Source organism: Notolabrus celidotus, chromosome 10 (assembly GCF_009762535.1).
Source record: "Notolabrus celidotus isolate fNotCel1 chromosome 10, fNotCel1.pri, whole genome shotgun sequence".
In the NCBI taxonomy this organism is placed as follows: Eukaryota; Metazoa; Chordata; class Actinopteri; order Labriformes; family Labridae; genus Notolabrus; species Notolabrus celidotus.
In genome coordinates, this window is record NC_048281.1 from 3218760 (window position 1) to 3244692 (window position 25933).

General features: G+C 42.7%; 1 protein-coding gene across 1 annotated transcript in view; it reads left to right on the forward strand.

Moving 5' to 3' along the window:
• The first annotated feature begins 4484 nt into the window (after nt 1-4484).
• The window catches only part of LOC117820264 (polycystic kidney disease protein 1-like 2), an 89324-nt gene continuing 67875 nt past the window's right edge, over nt 4485-25933 (forward strand). The window contains exons 1-5 of the mRNA XM_034693987.1: nt 4485-4546; nt 4909-4991; nt 10895-10978; nt 16149-16307; nt 16399-16587. Of these exons, the coding sequence (XP_034549878.1) occupies nt 4485-4546; nt 4909-4991; nt 10895-10978; nt 16149-16307; nt 16399-16587 (577 nt within the window). The remainder of the gene's footprint in view (nt 4547-4908; nt 4992-10894; nt 10979-16148; nt 16308-16398; nt 16588-25933) is intronic.

A 25933-nucleotide genomic window follows, 5' to 3' on the forward strand; every position in this document is an offset into this window, starting at 1 on the left:
ATGTAGACGTGTGTCTTGGTACACAGCTACAGCTACGACATGTAGCTATGTAGCTATGCTAACTAGCGCTAGCACTTATCCATGATAAATAAAAATCCTCCACTAGATCTTCAAATCTGCAGACGTGGGGAGTAAAACCGACCTTTGTGTTTATTAAGACAGCCTACAACTAGCATGCCTCCCTCCTAAGCTCCTTGTTAGCACACATTTGTGCAGGTAATGAAAAACGGAGGAGGGATTCAGTATTATTTTATACAGTCTATGGGCTGAACAAGCTCCGAGCTCTGACTCCGTGACAGACCGGATATTGTTGTTACGTAACAAAAACACTGAAGTCTGAAACGGCTCGTTTCACACACATTTACAGAAAGGTGGAGAAATCAGAACAGGGGCAGAATGGATTTTTTTCATTCTCGGGGGGTTTGTAGACATGCCAGGGACACATATTTCAGGTAGAGAACCATTGAAAAGTCAATTTTGCATGATATGTCACCTTTAAAGCAGGTGGAAATGGACAGGCTATAGAACGATAGAGTGATAGGAGTGGATGATGGATGAATATGGAACAGTCTTCCTGCCTGAGCGTATTCTGAGCTTCATAACAACAAACCACATAACCACACTGATGCATAATCTCTTAAGTAACACACACTGAAAATACAGGGTGATCAGGTACCTATAGAGACACAGTTATTCTCTGTGTAAAGCAAAGCCACTAAAATAGACCAGCCTGTTTTTATTTCCAGATAACAAAAGCCGCCCGCTATTGTTGTGCATAGAGAGTATAAGGCTGTTGATAATGCACAGTGGTTGCAGGTACCTGTGGTGTCTCTCTTGCCCAGCCTGACATAAATGCATTATTTTGAACAAACAAAAGTAAGCTAATTAGCTCAGGGCTTCACTAATGCATACAAAAGAACAACAAAAGAAGCCATTAAGGACTGAAAGAAAGAGGATATTTATGAATACATAAAGACACGGTGTCTCTTTTGGTTCTTTAAAGAACTCTGACAGAGAAAAGCCAGCAGAGAGAGAGACTAAGAGAGATAATGTTAGGCACATTTGGATGAACTAGCTTGATCAGAGAGCAGAAAATTAACAAAGACATGAATGAAACCAAAAAAGTTGAACAAATAAATTCAGAATACACGTGAAATGCAATTGTTTGATGTAAGAGTCCAGCTGTAGATAATGACCCTGACCAGGACTAGCCACCTGGGTCCATATGCACGTCCAGCCATTACATGCTTATCGTTAGCTGATGTCCAGGGAACCTCCTGGAAAACCTCTATCCAACAAATTAGAATTGTGCATGCCTACTACGCATAAACAACAATAAACATGGCGAGCTGTACCGGTATGACTGAGAGAAGATCAAGAAAAAGAAAATTTCAGCGAAAGAAGAAATGGACATTTTATTAGAAGAATATAGAATGAACAAACAGCTGTTATCACCAAGTCAATCAAAGTCAAAGATCACAAACAAGGAGAAGGGGAAAGTTTGGCTTCAGATCTTGAACCAGGTCAATGTGTGTGGTGTTTCTGAGCGCACAGTAGAAGACCTACAAAATAAAATAAGCAACATGAAAGCGGCTTTGAGCAACAAGCACTGCCACCAACGTGGTCCAGGTGGAGGACCACCTGTCCCCCCATTGAAGGACAGGTGATGAGGACTTGTTAATGGAGTTGTTCGGGAAGGATTCACTTCACGGTGTAACTGGTAGTTTACATAAGAATTATATTCTGATTCATTCATGTCAAATAATCTACAGAAGTACTTTTATTTACATGGTTATGATTTGACGTGCACTACAGGGTGGAATTGCGTAGGAACAGCCTAACAGGTTTGGTAATCCTATCGTTAGCACCTGTAATGGTGGGGTCTACCTCCATTAAATGTAATGCTTTGTTGGGGTGTTAGCCTGGCTCATGCAGACAGCTCATCAATCTATTTTTTCACCATTAGTACAAACGGCCTGTTTTCATAGCTAATGGCTGGACGTGCATAAGGGCCCTGGACATTCTGGAGGATCACAGAATTTCCTGTGGTTCAAGCTGCCGCATGCCTCTCTTGTTCAATGTGTAGTCTAGTTTTTTACCTCTATATTATTGGTTTAAGATTGAACAACATACCACCAGTGTTGCAATGTCCCAATAAACCAACGCACCATCAGCAAAGTGATGAACATGTGCTCATCAGCCAAGTTGAAGCTTTTACGAAATACAAATGTACTTTAAATTAAGAAGAAATAACATGAGGACAAGAAAGAGTGTTCAAGAATTGGCACCCACACAATAGACAGTCCCTCCAGGATTTCGCAGGATTTTTTTGTGATTGTTGCGGCCCAAAAAGCCTGAATTTGCGACAGCTTTTTGAAAAAATTGCGGTGAAAGTTGCGATTTTTTTTTGTGCTTTTCCCCCCAATAACATCTCAGGGGCAAGTAAATGTGCTAAATTACAGTTGTTTTTAGAAAGCATTCTTGATGTGGCCACTGACTGTATTTTGATTCTCTTGATTCACAGAAAAATACCATGAAAGGACTGTATTGCACATTTACGACAGTCCCTGAATGCACCTCGCAGCGACTGATGCACAGTCAGTTCATGGCACTCTGAAATTAATCTGCATCTTTGATGACTAGGAGTTGATCAAAACTTATTAAATGTGTCTGATGTATCACCAAACTGGATTAAATCAAGCTGTAGATGCAGACAGGGTTCCCACGCGTCCTGGAAAAACTGGAAAACCTGGACAACAGTTGACCAGTTTTCCAGTACTGGAAAACACCTGGAAAATGGGAGAAAAAGTAAAATGTCCTGGAAAATCACAGATTGTCCTGGAAAATGATTCCAACATGACTGTGTGCGATCTAACAAGGTTAAAAAAACACATCCCCATTCAACATTTGTGGCCTTTTTTGTCATTCAGATCTATTTAGGTCATTAATGCACTGATCCTCTGATTATTATTATTATTATTTACTCAGTAAGGCAGCTTCCAGTGTCCTTTGCTGGCTCTTTTGTTTTTTACTGAGCTAATTTATATTTTTTGAGAAGAGAGAAAGCTAAGATGAGAGTTGTCCATCATTGTTGCTTGGTTGCACTAATAAAGTGAAGTGCTGTACATCTGCAGTTGCATTATTCTATAATCAATTTGTCATAACTTTTAAGCATGTAAGAGATGATTTCATGGATAGCCATAGACCGCATGTCTTCAATGTAGACTTCCACTGAGAGGAACATATTAGACTATTTAGGAACTAAATTAGGAACTAAATTTCGACTGTCATACCAGCTTGATCGTCAATGAAAATGTCCTTGAAATGTCCTGGAAAATGATCTCTGGAAAAGAGTGGGAACCCTGTGCAGAGCTTTTTACGGTAACCACGGCAACAACGTTAAACATCAAATAGTAAACAGACGTCCCCGGGGTGTGTCTTTGTCACTAACACACACCGGGGGGTAAAAATCATCAATGAAGATGAGACAGATGCATGGAGGTAAGGAGAGCTGGTTCATAAAGCACACCTGCTGCAGGTAGAGACCAAGCTAACACTGAGCCCCTCAATCTATAAATAACAACGTTGTCATGGTCACTTGTCCTGCCTGCTGTCCCCTCTCTTCACCCGTTCTCTGTGCGTGTTTTGTTGTTGAAAAGTGCCGATCAAGTGAGGACTTACGTTTATGTTCCAAGGAAGTCAAATTGATGACAAAACCGATGACGTACAGGGGCTGAGATTAAGGTAATTGGTCAAATTTGCGGGAAAGTTGCGGTGATTGTAGAAAAATTGCAGGGCCACGAAAAAACGCGCTGATTGGTTGAATTTGCGTTGATAGTTGCGATCGCGAAATCGCAACTTCCTGGAGGGACTGAATAGGCAGCTTACAAGATACGTTTAAAAGCAAGTTTGCACAGGATAGAAAAAATGTATGCTTCCTAGCCTTTTGCTAAATAGCATACGTACCAAGCTCACGTAGGTATGTTAGGTAGCGTTGAATGTTCCTTCATGAAAATGTGTCTTTACTGTATTTTAAAGTTGTTTTATCTGTATATAGGTGTATAAGTTAGGCCTTTTGTGAGATTTAACCATGGCTGTATTTTAAATGGACGTCATCTTGCTCGGCTCGAAGTGAGGCCGCCACAAAAACTGCTCCCCCTAGTGGCTGGTTGTAGTATAGGTCAAAAACTCTGTCTCCCCCATTCATTTGAATGGGGCTGCAGACAAACTTTAATAAATAAATACAAGTGGTACGAATGTTTCTCACATCCGTATGCTGTGGTGATATGTAGTTATTATTATCAGACTGTTCGTTAGTTATTAGAGGTTAAAAAAACGGGGTTTTACATCCGGTTTACTTTGATTGACAGCTGCTGTAGAGAGAAACTCCGTAGGACGTCGGGACAGTACGCTGTATACAGTCTATGGGTTTAACTCAGTGGACCTAAGAGCCAGACTCAGCACCACAGTATGTAATGAAGAGGATGTATTACAAAAACCAAGGAGACTACGTAGGGATCTTAAATCAGAGCGTTACCAAACGGCAGTGAGTTGCTGGGTCTCGCAGTGGAGACGCTGAGGGTAAAGTGGAGGGCGCTGTAAAAAAACAAACACAGAGACACTTGGAAAACTTTTCAGAACGCTTCTGAGCACGAGAGCCTTGATACTGCTGATGGCTGGAACAATCTGTCAGCTTACAGGAGCCAGAGCTGGAGGATAAGAGCAGCCACTGATGAGGAACGGATACATGTAATTAGGGTGACACCTTCACCTGATCGCACCGCCAACAAGAACCCAATACTCCATAAAGTAATAATAATAATGTCACAAACTGATATAGATCAATGTATGCTTCTTCTTAGATTATTAATTCCTTTCTTGGTCGTTCTGTTTGCTTTTGGTTGACAGCACAAAGAGGGAGAGTAGAGGAGAGAGAGGGAGAAAAGTAGAAGAGCATGATGGAGTCTGGAAGGGGAGAGAGCCAGAACCAGGTAAGAGACTGGACAGGTATTTAAGACTGTGTAATTACAGTGCAGAGGCAGCTTCTGTTGTGCTTGTATGTGTGGCTGAAGTGTGCGAAGGGATTTTGTCATTTCACTCTGCGGATTAGCAATTATCCTGTTGAATGCTGGATCAATACAGACTCTTCTTCCCCTCTCTGTGAGGGGACCTAAAGCATGGACATCAGAACAAATCAGGCACTTAACCGACCCCTTATCACTAAGGGCATGACATTCACATTCCTCTCTCCATTGCGTGTAGCTGACAGGCTCAACGCAACCTCCAACCAAGCCAGTAAAGTAGGAGCTTCCACTTGCGTGAGCTCTGGCAATTCTGTCTGCTGGTTGTCATTATTATTGACTTTTTGGGTTGATCTGTTGCAGCACAAAACAAGGACATGCTTTGTAGCTGTTTCATATCGGTGCTACATAGCTGCAAGCAAACATCAAGAGTAAGCTTGTTAGTGTGGTTTCTCATCAAAGTTAAGTTCACACTAGGGAGGCCAACTTGCACCATCTACTGACCAGAAGTGGGGAAGAGACGTACCCCCAATTAAAACTGAAGAACCAAAGGAGGGTATATAAAAAGCAGAGGGAGGGGGGCACCAAGTCTGCACCAAGCGGCAACCTCCGGTCCAAAGATATGAGTTCAATGCGGAAGTGTTAAAAACTGCAGTTCATCGAGGATCCGGTTGAGTCTGGCTCCAGAAATACCGGAAGTCACTAACTTTCCCTAGGACCGGTTCACTAACTTTCCCCAGGACCGGTTCACTAACTTTCCCCAGGACCGGTTCACTAACTTTCCCCAGGACTGGTCCACTACATTTCTGCTCTGACCTGTAAAAGAAGCTGTTTTTGAAAAGAGTTTTTTCAGAGTTATGGATGTTAATTTTCACTTAGACTTTTGAAGCTTATTTACTCATTTAATTTTGATATTCTATGTGAATTTTAAATATTCCATTTACGTTTCCTTAGGCTTTAAGTGGTCATATATAACTTGTATTATATTATATATATCATAATATATATGAACCTGCCTTCAGACTTCTTCTTTCATGTATATGTAGTGAACTTTTACATTTAGCAACATTATTATTCATATCAAGTCCTGGCTGCATGCTCAATGTTTGCTGGGATTAGGGATCAATTCTCCAATAATAATCCACATAATAAGTATTATCCCAGAGTCAACAAAAGACATGCACTATTCATTTGAAAATGACATTGTTTCCTCTTCTAAAAAAAAAATACTCAGTGAGACTCACAGTTATAGCTGCTCCCATAGCAACTACATTCATTCTGTAATCTTCTTAGAATAAGCCAACCTGGCAGTAATTACCCACATTAATCTAAACAATTACGACCAAAGTGAAGTGAGACGTGGCTGTGAGGGCACAAGAATCACTGATTCCTCCTGGATGAGGTTTTATAGTTACTCACTGACATTTAGTGACATTTTCTTTACGTTCTGCAGCCTTTGAACACTGCCATGTTCTTGACATGATCTGTTAACTTTATATTCAAATGTGCTATTTTCAAGTTCTCTCTGTCGTAGCCTTGCATCTTTTCACGCCCTTGAACCTCTCTTACTGGTTCTCTGCCGTTTGTCTCTCTTGACTTTTTTCACCATAGTAAACATTAAAACTACAGAGCAGATCAATTAACACACCAGAACTCTTTTTTGCAGAGTGCTATCAAAAGTGGGTCCTCCAGAGTCTTTAGACCCCTTAGATCTTTATCCCCAGAAACAATCTGTTAATCATATCAGTGTGCTATCGGGAAATAACAGATTCCTGAATGCTCTTATTGACAAATCAGAACCAACTATTCAGCACAGCCTCACAACCAAGTCCTGGTCATTACTGATGCTTTTAGAGCTTTTTCCTCCTCATAAAACACCTGGCCTCTGTGTCTGTCACTTTTTCCTACCACTATTGCATCAAGGTCATATGATAAATTGTTGAAAAGTTGCCTTCTATACTCTTTTGAATTAACTTAAAACAGCATTATTTATAATTTTATTTGATCTGTGTTAAAATGTGTTTAGTTTTCCTGTGAGGTACCTTTGGTTCGAACACACCGGACAAAGCCTTCCGTCTTATCTCTTTGCTGATTTTGTCCTGTACATGTGTAAGGAAGTGTTTTAACTAAAGGTCTCATCCTGCTTTCTTTAAACATTCACATGTGACACTCATTCAGAGTCCATGCCTTGGAAGAATGTGCTTCTGCAGTGTGCTTTGGATCACTTCATCAGGTTCGTATCTGAAGTGACAGTGTTGTGACTTGAAAATAACAGTATAGAAAAATCGGCACCAAGATAATCTTATTTGTCTATGTAGCTTATAACAGCATTAGTATTAACATCAGTATGTCTGATACCCTAACACTCTTTACCAAAGCATTAAATAACGTTCAGTTTTGCAGAATTTACACAAAGTTTAGGAGCACTGGTTTAGCTCAGCTGTTAAAGCCTCTGGAAACGCAACTGGAATATTTAAAATTCACATAGAATATCAAAATGAAATGTGTAAGCTTCATCAAAAATCTGAGTGAAAATAAACATCTATAACTCTGAAAAAACTCTGTTCAAAAACATCTTATTTTACAGGTCAGAGCATTTCTCAGGACTGTGGCGGCATGGCCTAACTCTTTGATTGACAGGTCAAGAGAGAGTTCACAGCCTGCATGTTTGAGCCGTCTGACTTTGAATCTAAAGACATCAAAACTCCAGAATCTGAAAATTATTCATTTCAAATGGTCTCTGAGTGCTGAGTCACAGAATACTTCAGAACCAGGACTTCTATCATTTATTAGTTTTATCACTCCGTAGTCTCCGGGGCATCAGGACCATGTGACGCCCGGAGCAGAGGAGGCTGAAGTGTAGTATGTGCACGCAGAGGAGCTCGGCTCCGGGTGTCAGACGGAGCTGTTTGTCTAAACTCTGAGCTGTTTGGGGAAAGTTAGTGAACCGGTCCTGAGGAAAGTTAGTGAAGCGGCTTTAGCCACTCGGCTGCGGCTCAACTCAACCTTGTCCCAAAGTTTCGCCAAGTCCACCACAGTTAGGGAAATAGAAGAATGACAACAAGCTGTCATCTTCAGCGGTGGATGTGCAGACAGGGACACGGTGCAAAGAGCAGAGAGACAGATATACAGACAGATTACAGACAGTAACTTATTAGCAAACAAGCTAACAGCTAAGACAACACTGAGGGGAGCTGGCTGAGACGTCAGGAGACGGTCTGAGCAGGAGCGGAGTAGTTTTGTTGACAGTGTTGTATTACTCGAGTCCAGGACTCGGACTCGAGTCCGAGTCGAGTCACGTTTTGCAGGACTCGTGACTTGGACTTGGACTCGAGCACTGATGACTCGTGACTTGACTTGGACTCGAGCGCTGATGACTCGGACTTGGGGTCGGAGACTGTTCATCACTTTACTGTGTTAGTATAACGGTAATATTAGTGACTACGTTAACTAAACCAAAGTTATTAAGTTGTTTGATTTATTGTTAGTTTATTGGACACCAGCAGTGATCCCAGTGCAGCAGAATCTCTGAGCGTGTCCCCTCATCAACTGAAGCACAGCTGAAGCACATTTACGCACGTCACACAACGCTGTGACTTCATTCATAAATTAATCTCCAGACACACCGGCCGGATTTCATTAGAATCTCACTGGAGTGGCAGTCAGACCTCGTCAATTTACTCAAATCGAAACTGAAAATCAAACCGGCCACAGCGCAGGGGGAGAGCGGATCGTACAGGACCAGACGCATTTTAAATGTCCAGGAAAAACTTCAGATTCTCTGAAGTCTTATTAAACAAGATAGATTCTCATTAAACAGTCTGTAGCATCCTCGTCCTCTAACGTCTTCTAGTAAAAAAACAACAACAACATTCACCTCTCCCTGTGTCCGCCCCTCCTATCTTATCTGCCCATCCAGGTGAAAACAATCAAACTATCAAAATGAGACTAAAATAAAATAATGATAATACACATGACATTGCCCTTAATATAAACAACAACAAATGAATGGCATAAAGTAAAATGATTATGAATATATTAGAATAATTTATATTTATGGCATAAAATGATGGAAATAGCTCCAACACTAATGTTAATGAAAGAAATGTGTTTCCTAAACATCCAAAAGGTCCCACACAGCCAGTCTCACAGTCAATAGTTTGGATTCAAACGGCTGCCGTCCTTGTAATATATAACATTATCGGTGAGGACTCGACTTGGACTCAGACTCAAGTCATGAGGACTCGACTCTGACTCGGATTTTTCTCTGGTGACTTGGACTCGAACACAGAGGACTGAGGACTCAACTCGAACTCGGATTTGGGGACTCGACTACAACACTGTTTGTTGAACATTTGTGCATGTGACTCAGTGTTTCATTTCTGATTGGTTGGATATTTATTGCGTAATAAATATCAGATTAAACCAGCCCCCTTAAAACCCAGTGTAAAAACGTGTTAAAAAACGTAATTGAACATATTTGAAAATGAGTTGAAGTTGAGTTCTTATATTTTTACATAGTTTTTGGTATTTACATATGGTCTGAAATATAATAGGTAGAATGTTTTTGTTGATTTGGGTTCCCAGGGCCTTTAATAAAAAAGCTCTTTTGAACCAGTCTTTGATGTAAGAGTAAATACATACACAGAATCTCTAATTGGTCCTGTTTTTTATGCTTGGTAGTTATGTATGCCATTCATGACTTCATATCAAACAACAGGAAACATAAACTGGTTTGAAGAATGTAACAAAACATATTGTTTCCGTTTTCTCTTGTCCCTCCAAAACTGGCATCCACTGCTCTCTAAGATGGTTTCAAGCTTGTCCCACTTCTCTCTGTGCACTCTATACTTGAACTTAGCCACAACTTATAGATCTGGTCTCTCTGGTCACAGCACACCACTCAGTAACAAATTGGCTGAACATTTTTGTTGATTTGGGTTCACAGGGCCTTGAAAGAACACCTCCAATATACAGCAGCTATACAGTAGTCCTCATATCAGCAGTTGCTGGCCTCGACCCTTTGCTGTATGTCATTCCATAATGACTGCTCCCATTATTTCCTCTCCCCAGCTGTCTTTTCTGTTAAAGGCACAAATGCACCAAAAAATAATAATATTTACCTCAAGGTCAAGTTTCTTGTCTCAAGGGGATGAGTGGCTTTTTATCTCTTGGTCTGCCACTCTGTGTTGATGTAAAACCACTTAGCACAGAAAATTGTCTTTTAGTTCAACATGTATACAAACAACTTAAAAACTGTCTGATTAAAAAAATATTTCAAATGAAAAGAAAACAAATGAACTATAAAAACCTCCATTTCATTTGAGATGTACATTGTTGTGTAACGCTCACCTCAAGCTGCTTTGCCATCTGGCTGGACTACTCCCCTGGGTTTCCTTTGTTGCAGCCTGTGTACAAAGCAATGTTATCACTGGCCTGTAAACAAACAATTTTCCATTCAATCAGAACAACGTGTGTGAGGGAGGCTCGTGTCAGACCCATTTAAAGGCAGGATGGCAGCAGGGTGCATGTTTGAGGACATCAGCCAAGTGTAACGTTTTTTAGCGCTGAATCTCACCAAAAAGCTGAAAGACTGACATGAAATTAACAGATACTTACTGAGGTGAAAGCAGAAAGGATGAGCCAGATCATTGCACACCTGCTCTTCCTGATGACATTTAGCTCTCTGTCTTGTGCTGAAGAGAGAAAGAAAATTAATGTTGCTTGTTCAGAACAACAGGTGGCCTTTGGAGGCTCCTGCTTTGAGTTTGTGGATCTCCAGCAAACTTTTTATGGTGCTCAGGCTTTGTGTGAGCAGAGAAGTGGGCACCTTGCTTTTATCCCAGATGAAGTTACTCAGCACTTTCTTCAAGGACACTTGGACCCAACAAAGGATGTGTGGATTGGCGTAGCTCCTACTGCCTCTGCAAACCTGCAATATCCTCCTGCTGTTGAAGGTAAGAAGCCAATAAAGAAATATAGAGGCAGAGGCGCATGTAATAAAATAAATGTCATCTAATGCAATATAACTTTCCCAGCAATAAAAGTGCCGCGTGTCATTTGTGTAAATGATCATTTGCCAAGGAAACAGCTCCGCCATTGATTGTATTTTTGGCACAGACTTTAGACAATAACCCCTAATCTGGAAAGAATTAAATATTGTGAACTGCGATTCACAAGGAAGAATAATTTTGTATGTGCTTATTTATTTCAAGCACACATTTGATTCAGTTCATTTAATGCTACAACTTAAAACAACACAGGTAAAGAGCTGAGCTTTGGTGATTCAATTTAAAAGCCTAGTGTGCAGCAAATCACTCTTACTCATTTTGTGTGTCTGCAGAAATCTTCATTTCTCATTTTTCAGTACATTTTTTTTCTGTACGTTTTCAGTAATATATCTTTTCAAATAGTTTGAAGCCATCACTTTACAGCGGTGAAGGGTGAAATGACTTCATACTTAACCTACTACAAATAGTTCATGAAAGAGGTGAAGAATGTACTCCTCAATTTAAGAAAATGTTGGACCCTTCAGACTTTGCTCTGTTCACTGATTTACATCCAAAATGTTCAGTCGCTGAGCCAAGTTGCCTTTCAATTCAATCTCAAACTGTAGAGCCAAGATATGCAAATAGTAAACATTAGGAAATATATAAATATATTACTTAATATTTTCTACTTTCTTAATGTTGCGAGTTAATTACATGTCAAGTCAATGTGAAGACGCCATTAGACACAAGTTCTTCGCTTCATTCGCCTTGTGTAATATCTGGATCCTTCACTGTAGTTTGATAACTTAACACACAATGCAATGGTCTTGTGCTGTCCGCCCAGCTCAAGGTAAAGACAGTGTATTCAGTCCCTCCAGGATTTCGCAGGATTTTTTTGAGATTGTTGCGGCCCAAAAAGCCTGATTTTGCGACAGCTTTTTGAAAAAATTGCGGTGAAAGTTGCGATTATTTTTTTTTGCTTTTGTCCCCCAATAACATATCAGGGGCAAGTAAATACGCTAAATTATAGTTGTTTTTAGAAAACATTCTTGATGTGGCCACTGTCTGCATTTTGATTCTCTTGATTCACAGAAAAATACCATGAAAGGACTGTATTGCAAATTTACGACGGTCCCTGAATGCACCTCGCAGCGACTGATGCACAGTCAGTTCACGGCACTCTGAAATTAATCTGAATCTTTGATGACAAGGAATTGATCAAAACTTACTAAAGGTGTCAGATGTTTCACCAAACTGGATTAAATGAAGCTGTAGACGCAGAGCTCTTTACGGTAATAGCGGCAACAACGTCAAACCTCAAATATTAAACAGACGTCCCCCGGTTGTGTCTTTGTCACTAACAAACACCGGGGGTAAAAATCCTCAATGAAGATGAGACAGATGCATGGAGGTGAGGAGAGCTGGTTCATAAAGCACACCTGCTGCAGGTAGAGACCAAGCGAACACTGAGCCTCTCAATCTATAAATAACAACGTTGTCATGGTCACTTGTCCTGCTGTCCCCTCTTTTCACCCGTTCTCTGTGCGTGTTTTGTTGTTGAAAGTGCCGATCAAGTGAGGACTTACGTTTATGTTCCAAGGAAGTCAAATTGATGACAAAACCGATGACGTGCAGGGGCTGAGATCGAGGTAATTGGTCAAATTTGCGGGAAAGTTGCGGTGATTGTAAAAAATTGCAGGGCCGCGAAAAAATCGCGCTGATTGGTTGAATTTGCGTTGATAGTTGCGATCGCGAAATCGCAACTTCCTGGAGGGACTGTGTATTACACACAGATGAAAGTGGTTACATTGAGGAATGTTACTTACTCCAAGTGAAGTAACAAAGCCTTTTTTCTTTGACCATTATGGATTTTTGTTTCTTTGACTTCAAATAAAATAACATACGTTTGTTTAACATTCAATCGAGTTGTTTTAAACTGTGAATTATCTGACTTAATATCCTCACACATGTCTCCAAACTAGGACAAGTCAAGCCCTCAACATGAAGCTAACAGTAGTGGTGGGTGTATCGATTCTATGTTGTCGATATATCAATACTCACACGCTACTCGTTTGAGGATCAATTACTTTAATAAAATATTGATCCTAATTAATAAATACAAAATAAAAGCACGTGTCACATCTCATTCTTATAGGGTAACTTACTCAAAAGTTTTGTACCGTCAGCGCCCCCCCCCCCCCCCAAAATTTAACTAGTTCATCGTCTGAGGTGACGAATGGCTGAGAGAAAGAGGAGTGTGGTTTGGTCATATTTTTCAAGCGTAAATAAAACTATGGCGAGGTGGAGTTTGTACTGTAAAAATGTACAACACTGCAGCAACACAAGCAACCTTTTCAAACACTTAAAAACAGTGCATCGAAAGGCTTACCTCGAGGTGGGAAAAAGACAAAAAGAGGAAGCAGAGAAGGCTGCATCACCTTCACCCCAAAACTATCTACCACACAGAGGACTCTGAGAGAAAGTTTTAACAAAGGAAGAGTTTATCCAATTGTGTGAATGTCCCCAAACTCTGAGACATCATGATCACAGTGTCATTTTAACAGCAGTCATGGGGAAGAGGCTGTTTTAAACTTTCCACTCAGAGAATTTAAATAGAAGATGTTAAAGGGATTTGCGTATTAAAGGTGACATATCATGCAAAATTGACTTTTTAATGGTTCTCTACCTGAAATATGTGTCCCTGGCATGTCTACAAACCCCCCGAGAATGAAAAAAATCCATTCTGCCCCTGTTCTGATTTCTCCACCTTTCTATAAATGTGTGTGAAACGAGCCGTTTCAGACTTCAGTGTTTTTGTTATGTCACAACAATATCCGGTCTGTCACGGAGTCAGAGCTCGGAGCTTGTTCAGCCCATAGACTGTATAAACTAATACTGAATCCCTCCTCCGTTTTTCATTACCTGCACACATGTGTGCTAACAAGGAGCTTAGGAGGGAGGCATGCTAGTTGTAGGCTGTCTTAATAAACACAAAGGTCGGTTTTACTCCCCACGTCTGCAGATTTGAAGATCTAGTGGGGGATTTTTATTTATCATGGATAAGTGCTAGCGCTAGTTAGCATAGCTACATAGCTACATGTCGTAGCTGTAGCTGTGTACCAAGACACACGTCGACATACTGACAAATAAAACAACAAGAAACAGAATCTGTGACCAATCCTTCAGAAAAGGTCCCGCTGCCTTTCTGGCAGAGGTCGGTTTTACTCCCCACGTCTGCAGATTTGAAGATCTAGTGGAGGATTTTTATTTGTCATGGATAAGTGCTAGCGCTAATTAGCATAGCCACATAGCTACATGTTCATAGCTGTAGCTGTAACTGTGTACCAAGGCACACGTCGACATACTGATAAATACAACAACAAGAAACACTAAATCTGTGACCAATCGTTCAGAAAGGTCCTGCTACAGGCGCCTCTCCGTCAGGGTCAAATTCTGGATCAGATTCAGAGGGTTGAAGTAACGCTATCTGTGGGCAGCCGTGTGTATTCAGCCAACATGTAAACATTAGATCAACGTGCTGGAGAGCCGAGGCACATCCACTTCCTGAGGGGGCGTGGTCAGAGGGAAAACGGAGTGTTCTGAGGAGGACTGAAGAAGAGGGCTTTTCAGGCATGCTAAAATCTGATTTCAAAGTGTTTTTTTGAGCATAAACTTTTAAGACTTGTTTTGGGGACCTCTTAGACCAATATATATTGATGAAAAAAGCGTGATATGTCACCTTTAAAGTTGTTAAATGAACAGTATTTGTCATGGGAGTTGTATTTCAAGCATTGCATTTTATTTTTATCTTTTTAAATCACTGAAAGTATCGCGTATCCAATAAATTGCCAAAAAAGTAATCGGTATCATATCGAATCATAAAAGTGTGGTATCACCCAATACTAGCTAACAGCAGAGAGAAAATGGAAAATGCCAAATATTAAAATGATGTTCACCCAAAAGCTGGTTGTGGCTTTGTTACTGATATACATTGGGGAAAACATCATCAGTGACGAAGAGAAAGTTGCACGAAGGCAGTGAGAACTTGTACTTGTGGCATACTTGTTGTAGGCACAGTGGATGTCTGACTGTCCACCTCAAACATTTTGCCCCTCTTGTCTCAAAAGAAAAAAAACAAACTCATTTGAGTCTTTATCAAGGCATTTTCAGCTCCTCATTGCCTCATCTTCATCATGGAAAAAAAGAATGGAAGAGTATTTACAATCATATATATATATTTTTAAATGAACACTGTTTGCATCTCCAAATTCAAATGGGAAATACTGACATACAGTATGTCATGGTTTAGAATTACCAGTGTTTTGGTAGGTTCTTTGTTAAAAAAAAAAATCCCTTTAAAGGCCCTGTGAGGAGTTTTGAACTGGCTGAGAAACAGTCTGAAAATGATACTGATGCCACTTTATGACCTTCAATAGCAAACAAGACCATCAGCAACAACACTGGCACCTTCTCTGTTGTCATTTTTAATGCCTGAAACCGCCCTGAGGGGGTAGGTGCCAGACCAGATGATGGACATCTCGCTTCAGAAACAGCCTTTATTTTAATGCTTCATGGAAAATAATCACATTGCCTTATGAAGTTGACTGTTAAAAGACAACAGGACGAGGTTTTTGTTAAAAACACTACTTTTGCATGTATAGGACAAGAGATAAGAGGTATCACTTTGTCCACAAGGGGGCGCCAGAATCGATACAAAACAAAAGTTCCTCACAGCAGCTTTAATCAGTGGATTTTTTAACTGATGATGTTCCAGTGAGTGTCCAGAAGGTTTAAATATTTTACATTTGTATTTGAATCCAAACAATCTACAATATTCATGATAAAAAAAATGCTGTAAAAACATCAAACACACTTCAACACTGGCTCATTTCTATGTTATTAATAGTTTTTTGGCCATAATGGCAGTCATCACTCCATGTACTTAAACCAATGATAGCTGAGTGATTTTGAGTCAGCCTTTTTGTCAATTATCCACAAGTGAAAGTAATGTGAAGGTGAATTCTTCCAACTGAACAATAAAGAAACAAGTAGCTCTAATTTCACAGGCGAGGTCATTGCACTTACAAGCATGTCAGCTTACATTGCACACATGTTCAGCTGTTTTAACATTCATCAGGTTCCCTCTCTTGGCTGGATAATTCAACCATCACCTACTCCAAATGGATGAACAGCACTCAGCCAGGAGCAGGCTGTGGACACATACTGAGAGAGTCTGACTTCCACTGGAATGCCACAAAGGACTGCAACAAAAAACTCCACTCGGTCTGCCAGTTTGGTAAGGACTTTAACTCTGACAGAAAAGTACACTGAACTGAATAGCTCTGGGGTGAATCACCACTTTGTAATGGTTTTTGTACTTTTCTCAGAGTCGGGGCGATCCATTGTGTGTGCGGGTCATCACACCACTCTGCAGTGTGGCTCTGGTCAAGTTTTAATGCTCGATGGTGCCTTCTACGGACGAAAAAACATGCACTACTGTCAACCCACTCTCTTCCCGAGGATGACACCCACACAACATCAGTGTGGCTGGGTGGATGTTCTAGACACATTAACAGGTAAAACCTGGTCAATAATGTTTTGTTGTGTGATGACAAACATTTGCTTTTTCCATATCATTTAGTTGTTAATAATCATGTTACAATGATGTTTGAATGCTATAACTCAAAGCTGTTTGATGACGTTTTCTGCACAAAAGGAGATTTCAGCCTCATGTTTGTTTCTCTTGTGATATCAGAGAAAGTCAATAGAAATAAATTAGAAAAGGAAAACAAACACTAATGCCTAACAAAAAGCTTCTGAATGTCTGAAATCTGCCATGAAAGCCAATACAATCATCATTAAGCACATAATGCTTTGCCACAGACCATTTGCACAGAATCAGATTGCCCATCAGTAATGGAAAGGGAAAGACTTTAATAATGTAATAGCTTTAAAGATACATGAGTGCAATCTGACCATCTGGAGCAAATATTGACTTATGTATTTCATGGATGACAAAAGCAGAGCAATTATCTATTTGTCTTTCAACCTTGCTCATCCTGTTTAGGGTCTATGAACATGCTTATCCCAGCATGCATTGGAAAAGGGGGACAGTATCCTCGGCATGCATATCAGCAAGCTAACACATATGAAAACATTAAATGTTGAACATGTTTTGTATTGTGAACGTATGAAACCCACATAAATGTTTTAGATATCGAATTATTCACTGGCTTTAGAAACAACTGCTATGTTCATACCCTCAATGTAACAAGAACACCAGATTCACTGTAGGGCTTTGATTGTGGATGTGGCTAAAACCTAGCTAAAAGTGCGCTGTACATGAATGTTCCAGAAGGTTGTGAGAGACATTGGCCCTCATTTATCAATCTTGCGTTGAAACCAGCATATTTTTGGGTGCAGATATCAGCTTATGAGAACGTTCACGTGTCGTTTATGAAACGTGTATCTGGGTCAATCACAGCGTACGCCTCATCAAGTGTTGATAAATGTGGCGGCTGAAAACAATCGTCATTTAAATATCACGCCCCGATTGTGGTGCAGTAGTGCGCTGCGGCTCTCCCCCATCTCTCCCGCCCCCCCACCCCCCCCCGCCCCCCCCCCCCAATTTTAATGCACCTCACTAGATACTGATATAGGTAAAGATATAGGGTCGGGGGGGCGGGTTTTATACGGGCCCTCCCCTGTGGGGGCCTGGTCCGCGGCTGCCCTCGGGGCCGGGTTTCCCGGGGTTCCCTCGCGGTCCTCTTGGGGGGTGGGGTGGTGCGCAGCTGGGGGGGGTGTTACTACGGCAGCCATTGGGGTGTCCCTCCATGCCCCCGCGGCCTGGTCCATCAGTCGCAGGGCGTGGGTGGGGGGCGTGGTCGGGCCGTCTGGGGGGGGCAGGTGGGATTGGCCCTGCCGCCTCCGCCCTCCCCCCGCTCCGGCGCGCCGGTTGGTGGGCTCTGGTCCTGGTCCTGCCCGTCTGCCTGGCTGTCTGCTCCTGGTGCCGGGCCCCCTCGGCCCTGGTGGCTCCTTTGGCTCCGTCTTGGGGGGCTGTGGGGGCGGTGTTGTGGGGGTGTCCCTTGGGGGGGCTGCGGGATCTCTCCCCCCTCGCCCCCCTTTCCTCCTACTGGGTGACCTGGGAGTCGCCCTGGGTGCTCCGGCGGTACCTGCTTGCTTCCGGTCTGGGTCCTTGGCTTGTCCCCTGGCCTGGGTCTCCCGCGGCGGGTTGGGTCCTTCGGTCTGACTGCTCTCGCGGCCCGGGTGCCGAGCCGTACCGCTCGGCTGGTCTGACCCAAGTGGTTTCATCTGCACCAGTGGTGGTCTTGTTACACAAATAGAACACAGCACGGCGGCAACCCTCTGCGACCCAAGCTTCAGTAATGATTGTGGACACTAAGGGTTGCTTCATCATTAGAATCACCCCTCGGATTTTTTTTTTTTTGGCATCATGGTGAGATGGTCCCTCTCCATCTAAGTGTGTTAGGTCTCTCTCTCCTTCTCTCTCCCTGTCCCTTTGTATATCCTTATGTAATCTTTCTTTCACTTTCTCTTATTTTTTTATTTATTTTTGGTTCACCTAGGTGTGCACGCCCTCTTTTACAGAACATGATATTAGCTGCCAATAAAAGATAGGCCAGAGTTCTAAGAGGGATGGTGATGGTTGCATGCACACAGTCACAAGCACAGAAGAAAAAGGTTTTCTTTCTTTTCTTTTGCTGCAAGAATAAATTGCATGAATATTTGACAGTTTGTGACAAACATGACACAAACCAGAAATATATATGCAGACAAGAGGAGAAAGAAGAAGAAAAGAAGGAGAAAAAAAAGAAGAAAAAAATATATATATATCACGCCCCCAATTATTCACGGTTCAGCTGGGATCACCCACAGGATTTCAACATAGTATCAGCAAAAAAACTGAAAACATCTCTGATCTGGAGATCGAAACCATAGCAACGGAGGTAGAAACATACAGCTGTGTTGTTTAGCAGCCTGAAAAGAGGCATTAAAAGGAGTCAGAAAAATCAGGTCTGGATAAAAGTCACTGCAGCAGTCAGCAGCGTGGGTTTGATCCTTTGATTTTAAACAAAGTCATTCATCTGTGATATGACACTTCAAGAGGCAATAAGAAAATATTTTTTTTATATTCAGGGGGAAAATGTCAGACCTTAAGATCGCTAAATAAAAAAACATGTGGCCGCTCTCAAAACAAGCTGCGCTGGAGACCCCAGCCTGAAACTGTCACTGTATACTGTAAGGGGAGAGGCAGCACTTACCAGGTCTGTGTTGAGGCGCAGGAGGCACAGACAAGCCTGCCTGTGTTCAATGCAGATGATGGCAAATATTCAATATCGTAGACCGCACACGGTTAACCTTCCAATTATTTTCAATTAACTCCAACTGTGTTCATTTTGTAACATGGAGCCTGGGCAAGAAATGGCTTGCGGGCGATTATGCACGAGGCAAACCTGAGTGTTACATTAATGATTAATAACTCTGCAGGTGCAGACAGGTTTTGATCTCATGTGAATCAATTTTCTTTGTCGGACGCACGGACGCACGGACGCACACACACACACACACACACACACACACACACACACACACACACACACACACACACACACACACAGGCCATTCATTCAATAAAATAGTCAGGAGCAAAACAATCGTCTTCATGGTAAGTCCCGTCATCAATCACATCTTTCTAAAAAAATAAACCTTTTTAAAACGCTAAGGTTTAATTCAGTTTCCTCCGGTAAATTTACATACAGTGGGGCAAAAAGTATTTAGTCAGCCACTGATTTTGCAAGTTCTCCCACTTAGATGAGAGAGGTCTGTAATTTTCATCAGAGGTACACTTCAACTATGAGAGACAACATGAGAAAAAAAAATCCAGGAAATCACATTGTAGGATTTTTAAAGAATTTATTTGTAAATGATGGTGGAAAATAAGTATTTGGTCAATAACAAAAGTTCAACTGAATACTTTGTAACATAACCTTTGTTGTCAATGACAGAGGTCAAACGTTTCCTGTAAGTCTTCACCAGGTTTGCACACACTGTAGCTGGTCCATTCCTCCATGCAGATCTCCTCTAGAGCAGTGATGTTTTAATAATAATAATAATAATACATTTTATTTAAAGGCGCCTTTCTCGGCACTCAAGGACACCGCACAGATAGAAATATATATATACACGAATTCACATTAAAGGAAACAAAATCAGAGTCAGAAATGAAAACAATATAAACTAACAAGGGGTAAGAAAAAAAAAAAAAACAATAACAAAATGACAGAGCAATTGGAGTCAGACGGAGTAGGCGGTTTTGAACAGATATGTTTTGAGTTGTGATTTGAAATGGGGGAAAGAATCTGTGTTTCTGAGTTGAGGTGGCAATGAGTTCCAGAGACGGGGAGCAGAGCGGCTGAATAGTGGTGATAGTGGTGAGACGGGCGGAGGGGACAGACAGGTGTATGGAGGAAGATGATCTGAGGGAGCGGGAGGGAGTCGGAACATGGAGGAGGTCGGACAGATATGGGGGGGCGAGGTTGTGGATGGTCTTGAATGTCAACAGAAGGACTTTGAACTGAATGCGGAACTGAACAGGGAGCAAGTGGAGCTGTTGGAGGACAGGAGTGATGTGGTGGATGGAGGGGGTTCGGGTAATGATACGGGCAGCTGAATTCTGGACCAGTTGGAGTTTATGGAGGGATTTGTGAGGGAGGCCGAAGAGGAGAGAGTTGCAGTAGTCCAGACGGGAAGTGACAAGGCTGTGGACAAGGATGGCGGCAGTGTGGGGGGTGAGGGAGGGGCGAAGACGATTGATGTTACGAAGATGGAAGTAGGCAGTCCGGGTGATGTTATTGATGTGTGATTGAAAGGATAATGTGCTGTCAAGGATGACACCCAGACTCTTAACCTGGGGGGAGGGTGAGACGGAGGAGTTATCAATGGTGAGTGAGAAACTATTGGATTTGGATAGAGTGGATTTGGTGCCAATGAGGAGAACCTCGGTTTTATTACTGTTTAATGTAAGGAAATTTAGGGTGAACCAGGTTTTTATTTCAGAGATGCAATCAGTGAGGGAGGTGGGTGGGAGAGTGGACGAGGGGTTAGTGGTGAGGTAGAGCTGGGTGTCATCTGCGTAACAGTGGAAGTGAATGTTGAATTTGCGGAAGATATTACCGAGGGGAAGGAGGTAGATGATGAAGAGGAGGGGCCCCAGGACAGAGCCCTGGGGCACCCCTGTAGTGACGGAGGAATGAGTGGATTTAAAGGACTTGAGCTGAGTGAACTGTGTGCGGCCAGAGAGGTAAGATGTGAACCAGTCTAACGGAGTGTGGGTGATACCAATGGAGGATAGCCTAGTGAGGAGGGTGGTGTGACAGATGGTATCGAAGGCTGCACTTAGGTCGAGGAGGATGAGGATGGTGAGGAGTCCAGAATCAGCTGCCACAAGGAGGTCGTTAGTGATTTTAAGGAGTGCTGTTTCAGTGCTATGGAGTGGGCGGAAACCGGACTGGAACTGTTCATACAGGTTATTGTGGGTTAGGTGAGAGTGGAGTTGGGAGGCAACTGTTTTTTCCAGGATTTTGGAGATGAAGGGTAGATTGGAGATAGGACGGAAGTTGTTGAAGTTGGAGGGGTCGGCGCCAGTTTTTTTCAGGATTGGGGTAATGGCAGCAGTTTTGAAGGATGTAGGGACAGTTCCAGTGGTGAGAGAGGAGTGGATGATGGCAGAGATGAGAGGGACCAGGGAGGGGAGGGAGGCTTTAACAAGTTGTGTGGGGAGGGGGTCCAGTTGACAGGTGGATGGCTTGGATTTCTGGATGAGTTCTGTGATTTCAGAGAGAGTGGGGAGCTGGAAGGAGGAGAATGAGTGTGTCGATGGGTGAAAGTCGGCTGAGATGCTGAGGTGGGGGTGAGGGCCAAGGCTGGTGGAGATTCTTGATTTTTGAATTGAAGAAGGACATAATGGAGTTGCAGAAGGAGGTTGTGTACAAGTGAGCGGGGAGAGAGTCCTTGGGTTGGGTGATATTGTTGAGCAGAGAGAATAGTGACTTGGAGTTTCCATTATTTGCAATGAATAAACTGGAGTAGTGGTGGGTTTTGGTGCTGGCGATGGAGTCCTTGTAAGATAATATGTGGCTATTGTACATTTCTTTATGAATAGTGAGACCAGTTTTTCGATGGAGTCTTTCGAGTTGGCGACCTTTGGCTTTCATCAGGCGGAGCTCGGGGGTGAACCAAGGGGCGGAGACAGAGAAAGAGACAGATCTGTTTTTTAACGGAGCAAGAGAATTGAGAATATTATAGAGTCCAGTGTTCTAATGAGAGACCAGATCATCAGGAGTGGATGGATTGGGGATGTCAGGCAGGCAGGAGGATTGGATGCTAAAGATGAGAGTGGTGGGGTTAATGTTCTTTATATTCCGGAATGAGATGAGACGGGGTGGCTTAGAAATGGAGAGAGTGAGTTTGACTGTAAATGAGAGGAGAAAGTGGTCAGTTATGGGGAGTTCATCAGCTGTAATGTTGACAGGGGTGACACCAGAGCAACAGATTAAGTCCAGAATGTGTCCTTTGGAGTGTGTGGGAATAGTGGTGTGCTGCTGACATCCAAAACTATCTAGACAGGATGTGAAGGCTTTGGTGAGAGGGAGATTGATATTGTCCATGTGGATATTGAAATCGCCCAGCAGTATTATGTGTGGTGAGAGAGAGGATAGATGGGTGAGGAAAGCAGCAAAGTCATTTAAAAAGTCACTATTCGGTTTAGGGGGGTGGTAGACAGAGGCAATGATGGTTGGAGTGGGACCAGACAACTCGCAGACAGTGGATTCAAACGAGGTGGAGACGGGTGCAGACACCGGCGAGACTTTCCAATTCTCGCGGTGAATTATCGCGAGACCTCCTCCCCGACCGGAGCCACGGGGTTGACAGGTGTAAACAAACCCACTAGGAGTGGATTCATTCAGCTGGGAAAAGTCGTTGAGCTGTTGCCATGTCTCGGTTAGACAGAGAAAGTCCAGCTTCCGGTCGGTGAGGAGGTCCTGGATGAGGTGTCCCTTGCCCGTCAGAGAGCGGATGTTGAGCAGAGCAAAGTTGAGTGCGGTGTTGTCGCAGCTGGTGGTGGTGCTAGCCGACCGGGCTAGGCGGGCTAACACGCTGTGGTCAACAATCCGGCTGGTGGAGCGTGGAGGGCGTCGGGAGCTGGACCAGATGGATTTTATTGCTGTTGAGTTGTTATGGTGGAGATTCCGTCGGGACCCTCGGTGGATGTATCGCCGGCGGGGCTGGAAGGTGATGTCCGGGTGGAGATGGAGTGCCGCTGGCGCAGGTCCAGGCAGGTGACAGCGCAGCCGGAGCAGGTCAGCAGCCGAGTACTGGTGTAAGCCCGTCACTGGACGGTGAACAGGCAGGAAAAAGAGCCAGACACATACGAGCCAGATGTATGTCCGACCGGCCCACATTGTGGAAGAGGACTCAGACAGCGTCGATTTCCAGGTAGACGCCAGGTGAGGCTCAGGCCGGGACAGGACAGGTAAGCTAACAATAGTTAGGCTCTAGTGCCGACAGATTTTAAACGCGTTCCAGCGAAGGCAATTGCAGGGTCATAAAACCATAAAAAGTTTAAAAAGTTACCGGTGAGCAGCGGCAGCAAGTTGCGCCAGCGTTCACTCGAACATGGACTCAATGTGATCCATGTATGGTTTTGGGGCTGTTGCTGGGCAACACGGATTTTCAACTCCCTCCACAAATGTTCTATGGGGTTGAGGTCTAGAGACTGGCGTAAAAAGCATATCAAGGTCCTGGAGTGTACGACCAATTCCATACAAAAGGTCGGCAGGATACGCTTAAATCCCACACCAGGTCTCAGTCCTTGTACGCAAGCTTCAAGTCAGTGTGGAGCGCGGTGCAGCAAAGTAAATCTGTCTGTGAGGGAGAATTAGCACGTATTGGTATAGTGCATTTTCAGACAGACATACAGAGGATCATAGATTCATATTTAGATCGTTAAATTAGACACGATACCTACTTTTTACATGCTTTTTACGGAGCCACTCCTTCGTTGCCCGAGCGGTGTGTTTGGGATCATTGTCATGCTGGAAGACCCAGCCACGTTCCATCTTCAATGCTCTCACTGATGGAAGGAGGTTTTGGCTTAAAATCTCACTGATGAAAATTACAGACCTCTCTCATCTTTCTAAGTGGGAGAACTTGCAAAATCAGTGGCTGACTAAAGATTTTCTATTAAGGGTTAACTGTGCACACAGGAGTGTTCATACTTAAAAGCTTTGTAGATTTTTAATGTAAATGGATAGAGAAAACACACATTTGTTACAGGAAGAAATCAGCTGACAGCTCGTGCTGCTCAATGTCATTTCAAAAGCATTTTGCAGGGCTTGATAGAGACGTTAAGTGCATTGTAGGTATCGTGTCTAATTTAACGATCTAAATATGAATCTATGATCCTCTGTATGTCTGTCTGAAAATGCACTGTACCAATACGTGCTAATTCTCCCTCACAGACAGATTTACTTTGCTGCACCGCGCTCCACACTGACGTGAAGCTTGCGTACAAGGACTGAGACCTGGTGTGGGATTTAAGCGTATCCTTTTGTATGGAATTGGTCGTACACCCTGTTTTCGGCCATACGCACGTTTTATAAATGAGGGCCATTGTGTCTTAGAGCAGGATGCTGTGAACACCTCTCTGAGTCAATGGCCCTCATTTATCAAATGTGCTTATGACCGAAATCAGGGTGTACGACCATTTCCACACAAAGGTTGGCATTTATCAATTTGAACATGGGCAGAGGATACGCTCAAATCCCACACCAGGTCTCAGTCCGTGTACGCAAGCTTTCAGTTTTGAGAGCAGCCATGTTTTTTTATAGCGATCTTAAGGTCTTCATTTTTTCCCCCTGAATGTAAAGAATTACCTTTATTAAGGCCTCTAGAAGTTTCATATCACGGATCAATAAGTTTGTTTTTTATTGAAGGATTTATAAATCAAATATTTAAACTTCAGCTGGAGTTCAGATTTCAAACCCACACTGCAGACTGCTGCAGTGATTTTCATCCAGACCTTGTTTTTCTTACTCCCTTTAATGCATCTTTTCAGGCTGCCAAACAACACAGCTGTATGTTTCTACATCTGTTGCTGTGGTGTCGATCTCCAGATCAGACATGTTTCCTGTTTTTTTTGCCGTAGAGCGTCCCTCTATGTTGAAATCCTGTGGGCGATCCCGGCTGAACTGTGAATAATTAGGGGTGTGATATTTAAATGATGATTGTTTTCAGCTGCCACATTTATTAAGACCCGATCATTCGTACGCTGGGATTGGTCAGATACAGAAGGTCATTAATCACACGTGTTTCCTGTTGTAAGACCAATTCTGAGCTCAGATCTCTCCTGTTTTCACACAAGATTGATAAAAGAGGCCCTGTGAGTGAATGTGATGTGCAGGCTGTGATTATGATGAATGCTTACACCTGTGTGAGTTATTTAAAGGAATGTTACCAGAAGAAAACACTGTTGCTAGAGTAAAAGCCCTTTTGATGAAACCATAGACTGTAAAAAATATGGACGTAGTATACGTGACGTCACCCATCTGTTTCTGAACGCTGTTTTGAAGCCAATCGGCAGCTGCAGCCATATTGTTTCTGTCGAGCCAGTGTGACGTAAAGAGGCGGGCTTTGAGCCTCCTAGCCAACAGCTGCAGTGTTCCCACAGGCAGCTGTGCCTCTCACTGGAAGACTAGTAATCTCAATATCTTTGAAATTGCCGAATTAGAAAAAAATGTACCCCCCTCACAGTGAGAGGACATAGAGAAATGAGCTATTCAGACTACACTCATCTTTTGTACCAGGCTGTAAACATGTTTATTAATGCTGTAAAGATCGTCT